Source organism: Bradysia coprophila, unplaced genomic scaffold (assembly GCF_014529535.1).
Source record: "Bradysia coprophila strain Holo2 unplaced genomic scaffold, BU_Bcop_v1 contig_350, whole genome shotgun sequence".
NCBI classification, from domain to species: Eukaryota; Metazoa; Arthropoda; class Insecta; order Diptera; family Sciaridae; genus Bradysia; species Bradysia coprophila.
In genome coordinates this window covers 9,104,710-9,117,082 of record NW_023503608.1, presented here as the reverse complement: position 1 = coordinate 9,117,082, position 12,373 = coordinate 9,104,710, and the positions used below count along the sequence as shown (strand labels likewise).

Genomic DNA, 12,373 nt, shown 5'->3' with positions numbered 1-12,373 from the left:
AAGTGGAATAAGTTATCAATCATTTTTCCTTTAAAATTAACCTATTTTAATAATTTTACTTCTTAAAAAAATCATCAAAAAACGAATATTTTCCGCCTAAATGTAGGCTAGGCTGCAAATTTACAAAGGGGTCATTGCTATTAACTCGTTAGAAATGATTCAATTTTCTGCATGCACACTATAGTCATTTGTGCCACCGAGAATTGAAATACGACGGATTTCAATATCGATAACTAGATTGAAATGTCCAAAATTACAACACCCGTTTTCATGGCTTATTACAACACTCAAACCAGTGTTGAAATGAAATTCGTATGAGTTATTACAGCATTCGTTTTAAAAAAATGCAAAGCAACGTGATCGATCAAATTCGAAGAGTGATTGTTTACAATGAAAATTCTGAATTTTTGTGCATTTGTCTATTTCAATTCTCGGTTGGCACAAAGCATGATGTGTTACACGTATTGTAATGAGATTTTTTCAGCACACGACCCAATTTTCCTTACTCGCTCCGCTCGTAAGGAAAACTTGGGTCTAGTGCTGAAAAAATCAACATTACAATACTTGTAACACAACATACTATTGTGTACCTGATTTGCACGATTGATTTTAGGCAATTGCGCGAGTTGTAGGCCGAAAAAGCCTAAAATCAATCGTACAAAGTAGGTACACATGTGAGTTTTCATGCAAAGGGACGAAGGGTAAAGGGCTCGAGACAAAATTAAAAATTGCCCTCATTTTCGGCCCGAAGCATGAAAAAGTTTTTAGACTTTTTACAATCATATTACAACAAAAGCCAGCTGACATGTGGTAACGTATATGAAGCATATTAGGCCGTAAAACTGTCGTAAAATTTTACGAAATTGTCGTAAAATTTTACGAAATTGTCGTGAAATTTTACGAAAGTTTTGTAGAATTTCACGAAATTGTCGTAAAATTTCACTAAATTTGGTGAACTCTGTTCAAATTTGGTGAATTTTCTAATGAAATGTAGTGCAATTTAGTGAAAGATTTCTCAAAATTAGGCCGGAGCATTGAAATTGTTGGATCTTATAATTTTTTTCCATTACGACTGTAAGTAGATTATTCTCCGCAGTTAGTTTTAACTTAGAACCTCTCAGAGCTTTTTCTTTATAATATGGTAACCGTAGTGTACACGTAATGATAACTAAAGTAATTAGCAAGGAAATCGGTGATGTGTCCATCAGAACCCTTTATAGCGGCAGAGTTTAAAAACTAAAAAGGTTGTCGGTTCCAGTTTTTTCCTTCTTTATTGTCGTAACGGAGCATTTCAAAGAATTAGAAAAATCTCGCACTACATTTTTGATTTACTGGAAAAAGGAGAACCAAATTTTAATCTGCTTCTATCTTCAACAAATAACAATCATTTCTAAGTATTACGTGAGTAGTATGTCGTAATCGATGTTTTTAGACTTAAATCCGTCCACAAATTGACGATGTATATCAGCCGTGATGTAGTGAACCTTGACGGCATAGTCATCAATCATTTTTCTACTCCACTCAATCTTTAAGTAAAATCATAAATTCAGAATAACCACGAACAGTAAAGTGTAAAGTACACTTACCAGAGCAGCAAACCTTTCCTCATCAATTTCATACTGAATATCTTTACCATATTTCAACAGGACAAGACGTTCCATCCACGGCCAAATCATATAATCCAACATACCAGGCTCTTTACCACCAAAGAACGATGTACCACGTTTCTTCAATTCAGTTTCAAACTCGTCCAATCCGTTCGATAATTCAACTTTCCCATCGATGTCACCCCTAACTCCAATCTTATAAAAAGCATTCGACACAATGCTAAAACGTTCAATCAACAATCGATCTACCGCCTTTGCAAATGGATCTTTGGGATACAGCAATTTTTCCGGATATTTTTCGTCCAGATAATCGGCAATAACCATTGATTCGTGGATGAATGATAGTCCGCGTTCAGTAGGTACACCCAGAGCTGGTACTTTACCGAGTAGACTATATTTGGTTAACCATTCCGGTTTGTTGGTCAAGTCAATGTTATATGTGTGATATGGAATTCGTTTCGCTTCTAGAATAATGTGTGTTCGCTGTGCGTATGGGCAGAAGCGCATTGAAAGCAATTGAAGTTTGCCATCGCTGGGAAAAGTTGGTTCCGGGTCACCTAAATTCGAAAACACAAGAGTGACAAACGTATTTTTAGGGTATTTATCATTAAATCAGCAAAGAAGTGAATCGAACAGACAAAATCTGTAATCTAATCAAATACAAATACGTCTGTTATGAATGAGTGGAGATTAACGTTATCTTTAGCAAGTAATTGTTATAATGCACTAACTGCAGACTAATGAAAAATTTGGTTTTACTCGCAGACGAAACAACAGATTAAATTTACATTTTTAGACAAAAAACGATTTAATAGGTGAAAAAAACCCGGAAACTGAACGACTTCCCGATTGTGAAACTTTTCAATTATCGTTTATAAAAGACAAGTGTATCTCGATAAATACAAGCTAGAATTTATCGCTTATTTTCGTCAACGCTGTTGATACCAGATGAATATCCGTTTTTAAATGGTTAAGACAATAATGTTCTTATTCTCACCAGTCTTAAGGTGTCTCGTCTCGATTACCATATTTGAAATATGTTTTGAAGAAACTTGAGAGAAATATTTCGCTACTCTGCGACCGCTACGAATACTAATGTCGGATAACATTGAAACAGTGCGCTATATACTACAGAATGATTTCACTATCAGCCGCTTACGCACACAGTACTGTTAATTGTTGATAAAATTTTACACTAAGTGCGCGGAGTAACAATAATATGAAATATTTACGTAGATTCGGTGGCAATAAGTACGAGATCAGGCATAGAATTTGAACGAGTTTTCCGATAGTAATGTAAAACATTTTCACGTTCATTATGATGATTGAAAAATTTTGGTTAACCCTTCACAGGCGGCAAACATTCTACCGAGGAGCAGAGATTTATAGATTTCGTCTTCGTTTCTTCTTTTTCTTTCTTTTTCTTGGGTCTTCTAAATAGTCCAGGTCGATATGTCGAAAAAAATGGCCCCGTGCGATTTACGTTATTAAGAAATTTTCTTTGTCTCATCTTGTTTGCCATAAAAAGTTGTGGAACAAATTTTTTTCCTGAAAATGGAAAATCGTTTTTCCGGCCGGAAAAGCCATTCATTTGAAAACCTTTAGAGTCGAATATCTCCGGAAATACAATATTTTTTTGAAAAATTTCTTCTGTTCTGGTAAGTATGCATCATTGCCGATATTTCGTGGAAGAACCGAAATCAAGGAGAGGAGAAGTAGTGACGAAATGTATGTGCAAGAAACACGTGAATTAGTATCCCAAATAATAGCAACGTATCTTTTATTGATCTAGAAATAACTTGCAAAATCCCTAAAAGAACATGCATGACTTTTCCAGACCATATCTCAGGCTTCTGAACATGGATTATGGCCGGCCGGCTGAAATCAGAAGTACTTGAATGTAGCTTTCGAACGACACCACTTTTATGAAAAGTAAATTGGAAATGGCCAGCGAAAATGGCCTCAAAGTTGATGAATTTTCCGGGACACTTTTTGGGAGAACCCTTATACCAGCTCCATTGCGACTCCTCAAAAAAAAAAGTTCTTCCACGAAATATCGGCAATGAGGCATACTTACCAGAACAGAAGAAATTTTTCAAAAAAACATATTGTATTTTCGTAGATATTCGACTTTAAAGGTTTTCATATGAATAGGCTTTTCCGGCCGGAAAAACGATTTTCCATTTTCCAGAAAAAATTATGTCCCACAACTTTTTATGGCAAACAAGATGAGACAAAGAAAATTTCTTAATACCGTAAATCGCACGAAATTACATATCGACCTGCACTAAAAGCCTTCTATGAAATGAGGATTTCTTTCTTAAAATTTTGAATAATTTTCTAAGGATTGTCTTTTGACTGCCAAAGGATTTTCTATGATTATTTGCCCTCCCATTCTACCTATATAATTGTCGAATCTTCTTAAAGTATTATCCACAAATTAACTTACAGTGTGATGTCAAACTATCCCGAGTTCATCGCTACTTTTCTTGCCACTGTAGTGTGTAAATTACATCAACCGTGTAACACTTAACATAATGTCAAGCGTTCCCGCTCTAAATGTTCATGTTATTATGTAGTGTCGATCATATGTTTTCTTTTGACAGTTTTTCGTTTCATGTGCGTGACAAGAGTGAGTATTCATTGCATGACAGTATTACGGTTCAAAACAACAAGTTTAGTTTACCGGCAAAGTATTCTCGTTTAATTAATTTCATTTCTGTCAATGGATTTAGTCTCGTTGTGCTGATCAAGTCGTGTTCGATCATTCGATGTAAACGATGTCGAAAAAGCAAGCGATAATTAATAAGTTCTTTCAGCCGAAAACGAAAGACTATGTTTTGTCATCCGTGCCGCTTCGAATTAAACCACGGAGCTTGCAAGGAGTCAGAAATAAACAAAATTTGCAGAGATCTTCCGTTGTAATATCACTGTTGAGCAGTGATGAAGAAGATGGGGTAACCAGTGTAAATGAGGAAACTGTGAACGATTCGTCTTTAAATTCAACAATAAATGAATCGTCCGGTAACAACGAAACGGTCAGCGAAGCCTCAACTTCAACAAACGAGGCATCAGTCGAAATTTCGCTAGCCGATAAATCTGACGAGCTGGTGACAACAGATGATTTTCTGGAAGTGGTTCTTCAAGAAGAAAACGGTTCGTCAGACAAAAAGGAAAATCCAACGCCGAAAGAAGAATTCACCGACTACAAATTAAGCAGTTTCCTGTCAATGATCGATTGGGTTTTGAATGACGACTCGAATTACCATTTGTTCAACGAGGACGATTGGACCGTAATCGAAAATTTCAAGTCCATGTCAGGTATGATCAAATTTACGAAGGAAAATTCGCCGAAACTAACTTAATGTTTTGTTGCAGTTCCATCACAACGCCTCTATGTTCGACTGTATGTGAGAAAACATCGATGGATAAGAACGTCCAAAATCAGTTATCCCGAAATTGGAGACAGTTTGCAAGAAATGTTCGATGAATTGGTTGTAAAGCGACTACTTCTACCTTGTAAAATAGAGAAACTCGGGAGTTTTTGATGAAGTTTACTTACCCAATATTTACTTAAAGGTAATGTCATCGACAATCTTGAAGAAGTCCTGGAACTGTTGGATCCGGCAGAGTTGAAGGCATGCGCGAAATCTATAAACGGCATTAGCTTAAGTAAAATGACGTCGAAACAGTCATTGATGGACGCAATAAAGAAACATGCTAAATCAAGTCGATCAATTCAAAACTACTTCTCCAAAAAAGTTTCGTCGGTGGAACAAACTATTTTGCATTAGTGAGCGGATACTCCTAATTCAAAATCGTTGAATTGAATTCATGGGTTCTCTTTCGTTGCAGCGTGAAGAAGATGCTTGGTTCAACTGCGTTTTGTATTGACGAAAATTCCGGGCGACTGTTTTCAAGGATGTGCTACCTGTACTATCCACCACAAGTCAATGAGGATGAAAATGCAGCCATTCTAAGCCAGCAGTTGTAAGTAAATGTTTGTCCTTTTGAAATTCAAACATTTCTGACATGCTCATTTTCAGGTTCAATCAATTGAAGGTAGAAAATGGAGAACTTACCTATCCGACGTACACTATCAACAAAAAAGATGTCATTTATAAGACTAGAGACGATCTTGTATTGTACGAAATTGCCTGCCGTTTGGAAAATAAGATTTTGGTCGGAATCGAAAAGAAAAATTTTGATTGTCTAGTCTCGCAACACTTGCCAGAAGCTGAGTCTCAATTTCATAAAATATTTTCGAATCAAAAACACGCTGCCGATTTGTTACTTCCGAATTATCTACGTAATCAAACTGCTGGTCACATATTTACCCGTTGTTTAAACCATCTAGTTGCCGTACTTGAGCAACTCAAAGATCATGCAAGAGCTGTTGAAGTCTTACGGCTTATATACCTGCAGGAAGTATATTGCCAACATTATAAAGGCAAGTGGTTGGAACGGCTGGCAATTGATTTAGATAAACATTTGAAACAGCCCGCAGAGGCACTGGAAATGATTGTCAATGGTTTAAAAGACCCACACGTTAAAGTTGGGTTTCGTTATTCTGTCTATCAGCGTGGACAACGACTGGCAAAGAGCCTGAATCCCAAAATCGCTGCCACCTTCAGTAACTGTTCAGAATTCGATGTGGAAAAATTTCCGGAAATAACAATCACCGCCGAAGCTCTAGCCAGAAATGTGAACGGTCGAAAAAATATTTTCACAACTACCAATCAAGATGGGGACATTACATGCATTCCCGTGGAAGAAGCTGCTCTTCGTCACTATAAATGCAACGGTTACACAAAAGGACTTCATTCGGAGGGTATCGTTTACCACGCCCTTTTGAATCTATTGATGTGGAACATCATCTATTCCGATGTGCCGGATGCATTCCGAACATGCTATCAGTCTCAGCCGCTTGATTTGTCATTTGAAGATTTCTATCGTCGCCGAGCAAAGCACATTGACGATCGGCTTGATGAAATTCGCAACTTTTCACCGTCAGAATTGGAATCGAATTTGGACCAGGTTTGGACGGATAATCATGGCACGTCTTGCCTGATATCATGGGATGCTCTGGATATTGAAAGCTTAAAGGAAATCGCTATTTGTATGGGAAATGAGGTGATTGTTGCAATATTGAAGCGATTGTGCAGTCATCTGCGGTTCACTCAGAGTGGTTTTCCGGATCTGCTGATTTGGAATGCTGAAACTGGAATTATAAAAGCTGCAGAAGTAAAGGGACCGAATGATATCCTGTCTTCCAAACAAATTCTGTGGATAGACTACTTTAATGCTAATGGATTTCCAGCCGAAGTTTGTTACGTGAAGTCAGATAGAAATGGAAAAAGGAAGTGAGGATTTGATCAACAGGGAAGGCTTTGTGATAATAAACGTAAGTTAGAATACCTTTAAGTTGTTAGTTATATTGTTATGCAAAGCACAACATTTTCGCATTAAATACATCGAAACAAGTATAAAATGAAACCGTTGTCAATTGACCTGCTAGAACTTCACAACAGTATATCATAGTTGACTGCTCCTGCGCTACGAGTTTCCCAATATTTAGCATGGAATTCAGGTGCTACGTAGTGAACCTCGACAGCTGAATCAGCAATCATTTTAGCATTCCAATCAATCTACAAATTAGCAGTGTAATTAAATATGCGTCAATTCAGTACCACTACTACTACCCACCAAAAGAGCATATCTCGCTTTATCCAAGCTAAATCCTTTGTATTTTAAAAATGCAATTCGCTCGCACCACGGCCATATCATATAATCCAACATACCAGGACTACTTCCTCCGAAGAATGATGTACCACGTCTTTCCAATTCTGCCTCAAATTTGTCCAAACCATTCGTTAAATCATTAATGGCAGTAGGATCGTTGATTGCCTTATAATATGCGGTGATAACACCATTGAATTGCTCGATAAGAAGTCTATCTACGGCCTTCGCCAATGGATCTTTGGGATACAACAATTTTTCCGGATATTTTTCATCCAGATAATCGGCAATAACCATCGATTCGTGGATAAATAGGACACCGTTTTCAGTAGGTACTCCCAGAGCTGGCACTTTACCGAGTGGACTATATCTGGTTAACCACTCCGGCTTGTTGGTCAAATTGACGTTGCATGTATGATATGGAATTTGTTTCGCTTCCAGAATAATATGTATTCGTTGAGCGTACGGACAGAATCGCATTGAAAGCAATTGAAGTTTTCCATCGCTGGGAAAAGTCGGTTCCGCATCACCTATTTTGTGAAATGTGATCTTTGGTTAAAATTATCTTAATTTTTAGATAGAAATTAGGTTTTAAATGACGTAATCTATGGCAGAAATGTGTGGTGCACCAATGAAAAACAATAGCCTCTATAGTTGATGTGGTTCTACCGGACTTTTGAGTGAAAGTTGGTTAAGCGACAATTCTGCATACTTTGTAACAATGTTGATTCTGATACTGATAACGGTAAAAATGCGGAGCATTCTACAACTATGGTTATTTAGACCAAATAACTTGTAAGTTCTATATAATAGTTAGAATTTAACGAATTTAACGACTTTCTTCAACTAGTATTTAACACAAATGAAACTTAGAAAAACCTCATTGTAAAATAAACTCGATTGCTCGTTTCAAAGACAATCATAAGTACAATGTACCGCACCTTGGTGTTTTGCATTTTATTAATTTCAACTGTTACGTGTCAATCACAACAAGGATCACAGATCACACTGTGTAGGCGAATCAATTTTCATGGTTGCGAGGACATATGGCTCAAGGATGGAGAGTGTTTCCATTTGTGGAAAATTGAAATGCGAAAACAACTTTCGTCTTTAGACACGCACGATTATTGTGTTCTATTATATGCTGACGATAATTGCAAGGGAGAACAATTAAGGGTAGCGCCAGGAACACCTTCCCATGACAATCTAGGGAGTGTCGCTAATAACTTTGCATATAAAGCTGTGTCTCTAAAATTGTGTGAAGAAACAACAAACAACATTGTTATCTAATTGATAATAATGAAGCTTTGCTGTTTGGAAACGGATTTGTCAATGAGTCGCATTTTCAAGTTTTTTTGCTACTTTAAAATACGAAACTGTAAATGTTATTAAATTCACTTAATAAAAACATATTCCTAGAAGTTCTACCAAAATTTAGCAATTTAGCAGTGATTGATGAGGATTGATATCCAATATTTAATACTTTTTCAGCCCTCTATTAGACTCATGTCAAAGTCAGCTTCGGTGCTAGACAATAAACTGATGAACTTTCGCAACGCCATGGTACTACATAAAATCACATTTTACAAATCATTTTTACACTATTTATACAAACGTAGTAATCTCTCACCGTACGGTCGCTAGATGTTTAGAAGACCGACGTACCTCACTCAACCATTCCGCACACTTCATAAAACACTAAATGGAACAGATCTAGACGCTCCTAGTACAAAGTAAGTATTTATATATGGGCGACGTAATAGTAACTTTCAAATCAATTGAAGTGTCGCGAAACATTGACATGTGTCTCTAGACTACGATACCAGATTATCGTCTGTCGCGTATTATTCTTTTTTTATATTACTATAGAGATTGATCTTGAGAGGCTGCTGTTGATATGTGACTTTGTACAGTTGTAAAACAATCTGTAAACTTCTCTTATCATTGAAGCGCTAATTAAAGTGCATTTACTAGCAATATTATTTATGTTTATGTCTTTAGCTAGACATTAGAGTGTTTTCAAGCTATCCAAGAGAGTCTTCTTCATCCTTTTCTTAAAAAAGGAAATTCCCTTAACTTAGCTGCTATTATTCGTAGTTAAAAGTCTAAAGAATAATGTTTTTTTATATAAATTGCTCTAAAACCCCTCAGATGACTTTATCTATAAGCCGTTAGTATTAACTCTCTGACAGAAATACATAAATAGTGTTGCACGAGCCGGAGGCGAGTTCTGGAATCAAACTCTCTAAAAAAAAGTCATTTAGCATAAGTTAGAAACAACGTTTTGTTTATAGTGGGCCAGAAATGAGCGACGAAGTCGCGATATTTCAGCACTAGATAAGCAAAGACATTTTCTATACATTTAAAAAAAAATCGTGATACACTCCCTTTAACGGAAGTACTCACTAATGTGGCAAAAACCCATTCAAAAAACTATGCTGTAACGAAAGTGAAGAAGTAACAGATGTAGCAATTATATCGCGTTCAACACTTATGGAAATTGTATGTATTTTGTGCAGGAAAATCTTATCACAACTATCATGATCGGGGCAATAACTGTCACAGGAAATCTATGATTTTGCTTATGATAGTTGATGATACCAGACTTATCTGCGAAATTTAGTCTAATAATGTTACTTCAAAGTGCGATAAAAAGCTATTTTTATTGGTAGAAAATATTGTAGACTCACAGCACTTTGCAATTGTTCGTAAGTTTATAGATAAAATTAATTTTGAAAACAGCGATAATTCTGCAATGTTGTAATAACAGTAAAAATACGGAACATTCAACAATTTTAGCTATTTAGACCAAAAAATTTATAAATTCTGCAATATTAGCTGGCATCGACGAACGTAATGACTTCCTTCAACCAGTATTTAAAACAAATGTAACTTAGGAACATCCCAATGTAAATGAACTCGTTTTTGCCGTTTCAAAGTTTTAAGTAATGTACTGTACCGTGGTGTGCTACATTTTATTAACATGTCACGGACGGCAAACATATCAAAACAGTTTTACTACTGCAAACTATTACTTCATTTGATCGAATATTTTAATATATTGATTTCAGAAATCTTTTATTTCACCTGTTTTGAACATGCTTCTTGCTATTATAAGACCTCATTAGTCAGAGCTTGTCGTTTATTGTTGCTGTCGTTGTCGATAAAACAGATGACAGCCATCTGCAACAGGTTCATTTCGGCTGCTACAAATAATATCTCTAGCAGAGCTGAGAGTTTGTTTGCTAGAGAAAGTATTGCTGCTACTTATCAATCGCATCGAGAATCATAGATCAAACTCTGTAAGCGAATACATTTTCAAGGTTGCAAGTACATATTACTCGCCGATGTAGAGTGTTTTTACTTGTCGAAAATTGAAATGCGAAAGCGTCTTATGTCTGTTGTAAACACACACCATCATTGTGTTCTATTATTTACCGACGATAATTGCAAGAAGATCTAAGAGTGGCGCCAGAAACACCTTCCCATAGCAATCTAGGGAGTGACTGTAATAATTTTGAAAGTAAAACTGCGTCTCTAATATTGTGCGATTGATATCGATATCTAATTGATAATAGAGACGTATGTACTACGTACAATAAAATGAAATAACAGCACACAAATATAATAAAAAATTTCATTTTATCACCAGCTGAATCTTTAAAATGTAGACATATGAGCGGGATTCAATTTTTTACACTTTTTTTACACAGTTAAACGACGTTTATTACTGACCTGTCTTTAGATGACGAATTTCTTTAACCATTCTCTAAACCGGATATAGTAATTAAGTGGAACAGATTTTCCGACTTTCCAAGTGTAATTTCCAAAGTCTGACGGAAACCGAAACGTAAATATTTGAGTGCGACCCGATAGTATAGCTTTCAACGCGACGATGTTCGCAAATTGAATGAAATGTCGCGAAACAAGTTACAATACGTTCGTGTTACGATTCAGACTGTGATACCCGATTATCTTCATTCATATGTCTATCGGTTATTATATTTTGCATAATATTATATAGAGATTGGTCTCGAGAGGTTGCTGATGATATGTGACGGTGCAAAAAATTATAAATAAAATCTGTAGACGTCCCTTATCAGTGCACGATATCAGTACGGCACACTGAAACGCAAGATGTTATTATACACACAATATGTTTATGTTTATATCTTCAGTTAGTGCGTAGTCGTAGACTGTGCAGCAACTATTTGTGTTATACGCATTTTAGTTGTCGGTCTTTCTACCCTAATGGAAAATATTGTTCATGTGTGCGGAAATTTTTTGTCCACTCAAATGCATTAATAAAATGGCATATTCCTCTCACGCTGTGAATTGAAAATTCAGTAAAGAAATGTTGATTTTGTCCCCTGAACTTAGTTTTTTTTAAATTGTTTTTTAGGTTTTTTTTCTTAAAATTTTTGTCAAAGGAAATAGTTATTCACGTATCTGTGGTGGACGAAAGATTTTAGGCAATTTTGAGGGTTGTAGCCCCGAAAGAAGTTTTCATCAAAGGAATAACTAACTCATCCTTTGACGAAAAATGGTAAATTTTAGCTCGAGCCAATTACGACCCTCGGTTCGCTCTAGTTGGAATTTCCTATTTTATCTCCTTAGTAAACAAATAACTACTTCTCCAATGAGAAAGAGAGATTTACACAACAGGTTCTCACAGAGAACATGTAATAATCTCGAGAGCAGTCTTTATAAGAGTATTCCAATCCGTGGTCCTGTGACTAAATTATGTATGGATGTTGTCTAAAAGGATCGTCATCAACACTTTTTTCTCTTCACAAATTCATTCATCACTTTTTTTAATTCGGTTTTTATTGTTCGTAGTGTGTGTGTGTGTGTGACAACATTAAGGCTATGCAGTTATTACGAAAAATGAGTCATCGTTTCATAAAATTACGATTACGAGAGAAATTGCATACAGGACGTGTACGCAATCAATTTGTAGAAATTTGCAGATGTTTTTTGGGATTCCCAATTTATTTGACTCATAATATTCGACCATTGAATTTAAA

General features: G+C 36.0%; 2 protein-coding genes across 4 annotated transcripts; one reads left to right on the top strand and one right to left on the bottom strand.

The window, feature by feature from the left end:
- Window positions 1-1,252: 1,252 nt before the first annotated feature.
- Window positions 1,253-11,258, bottom strand: LOC119080767 (pyrimidodiazepine synthase-like). Of its 3 annotated transcripts, none has more exons than XM_037189332.1 (3): window positions 11,082-11,242; window positions 1,587-2,164; window positions 1,253-1,526 (listed from the first exon to the last, which is right to left on the bottom strand). In XM_037189332.1, exons 1-3 carry the CDS (start codon window positions 11,110-11,112, stop codon window positions 1,398-1,400), a joined length of 738 nt encoding a protein of 245 aa, XP_037045227.1. In that variant the 5' UTR covers window positions 11,113-11,242; the 3' UTR covers window positions 1,253-1,397. The 3 variants fall into 3 exon arrangements, with proteins under 3 accessions (XP_037045227.1, XP_037045226.1, XP_037045228.1); XM_037189331.1 differs by lacking the exon at window positions 11,082-11,242 and adding an exon at window positions 2,605-2,758; XM_037189333.1 differs by lacking the exons at window positions 1,253-1,526; window positions 1,587-2,164 and adding exons at window positions 7,023-7,255; window positions 7,314-7,876 and having other exon boundaries at window positions 11,082-11,258.
- LOC119080682 (fanconi-associated nuclease 1-like) lies at window positions 4,243-7,098 on the top strand. Its single transcript, XM_037189115.1, has 5 exons — window positions 4,243-4,928; window positions 4,986-5,126; window positions 5,187-5,400; window positions 5,463-5,597; window positions 5,654-7,098. Exons 1-5 carry the CDS (start codon window positions 4,388-4,390, stop codon window positions 6,972-6,974), a joined length of 2,352 nt encoding a protein of 783 aa, XP_037045010.1. The 5' UTR covers window positions 4,243-4,387; the 3' UTR covers window positions 6,975-7,098.
- Window positions 11,259-12,373: the final 1,115 nt, after the last annotated feature.

Coding starts and splice junctions, on each gene's coding strand:
- LOC119080767 (XM_037189331.1), bottom strand. CDS start 2,716: ATGTTATCCGACATTAGTATTCGTAGCGGTCGCAGAGTAGCGAAATAT. Junction 2,165..2,604: donor GACGAGACACCTTAAGACTG/GTGAGAATAAGA, acceptor TTTCGAATTTAG/GTGACCCGGAACCAACTTTT. Junction 1,527..1,586: donor AGGAAAGGTTTGCTGCTCTG/GTAAGTGTACTT, acceptor TTTTACTTAAAG/ATTGAGTGGAGTAGAAAAAT.
- LOC119080682 (XM_037189115.1), top strand. CDS start 4,388: ATGTCGAAAAAGCAAGCGATAATTAATAAGTTCTTTCAGCCGAAAACG. Junction 4,929..4,985: donor AAATTTCAAGTCCATGTCAG/GTATGATCAAAT, acceptor GTTTTGTTGCAG/TTCCATCACAACGCCTCTAT. Junction 5,401..5,462: donor GAACAAACTATTTTGCATTA/GTGAGCGGATAC, acceptor CTTTCGTTGCAG/CGTGAAGAAGATGCTTGGTT.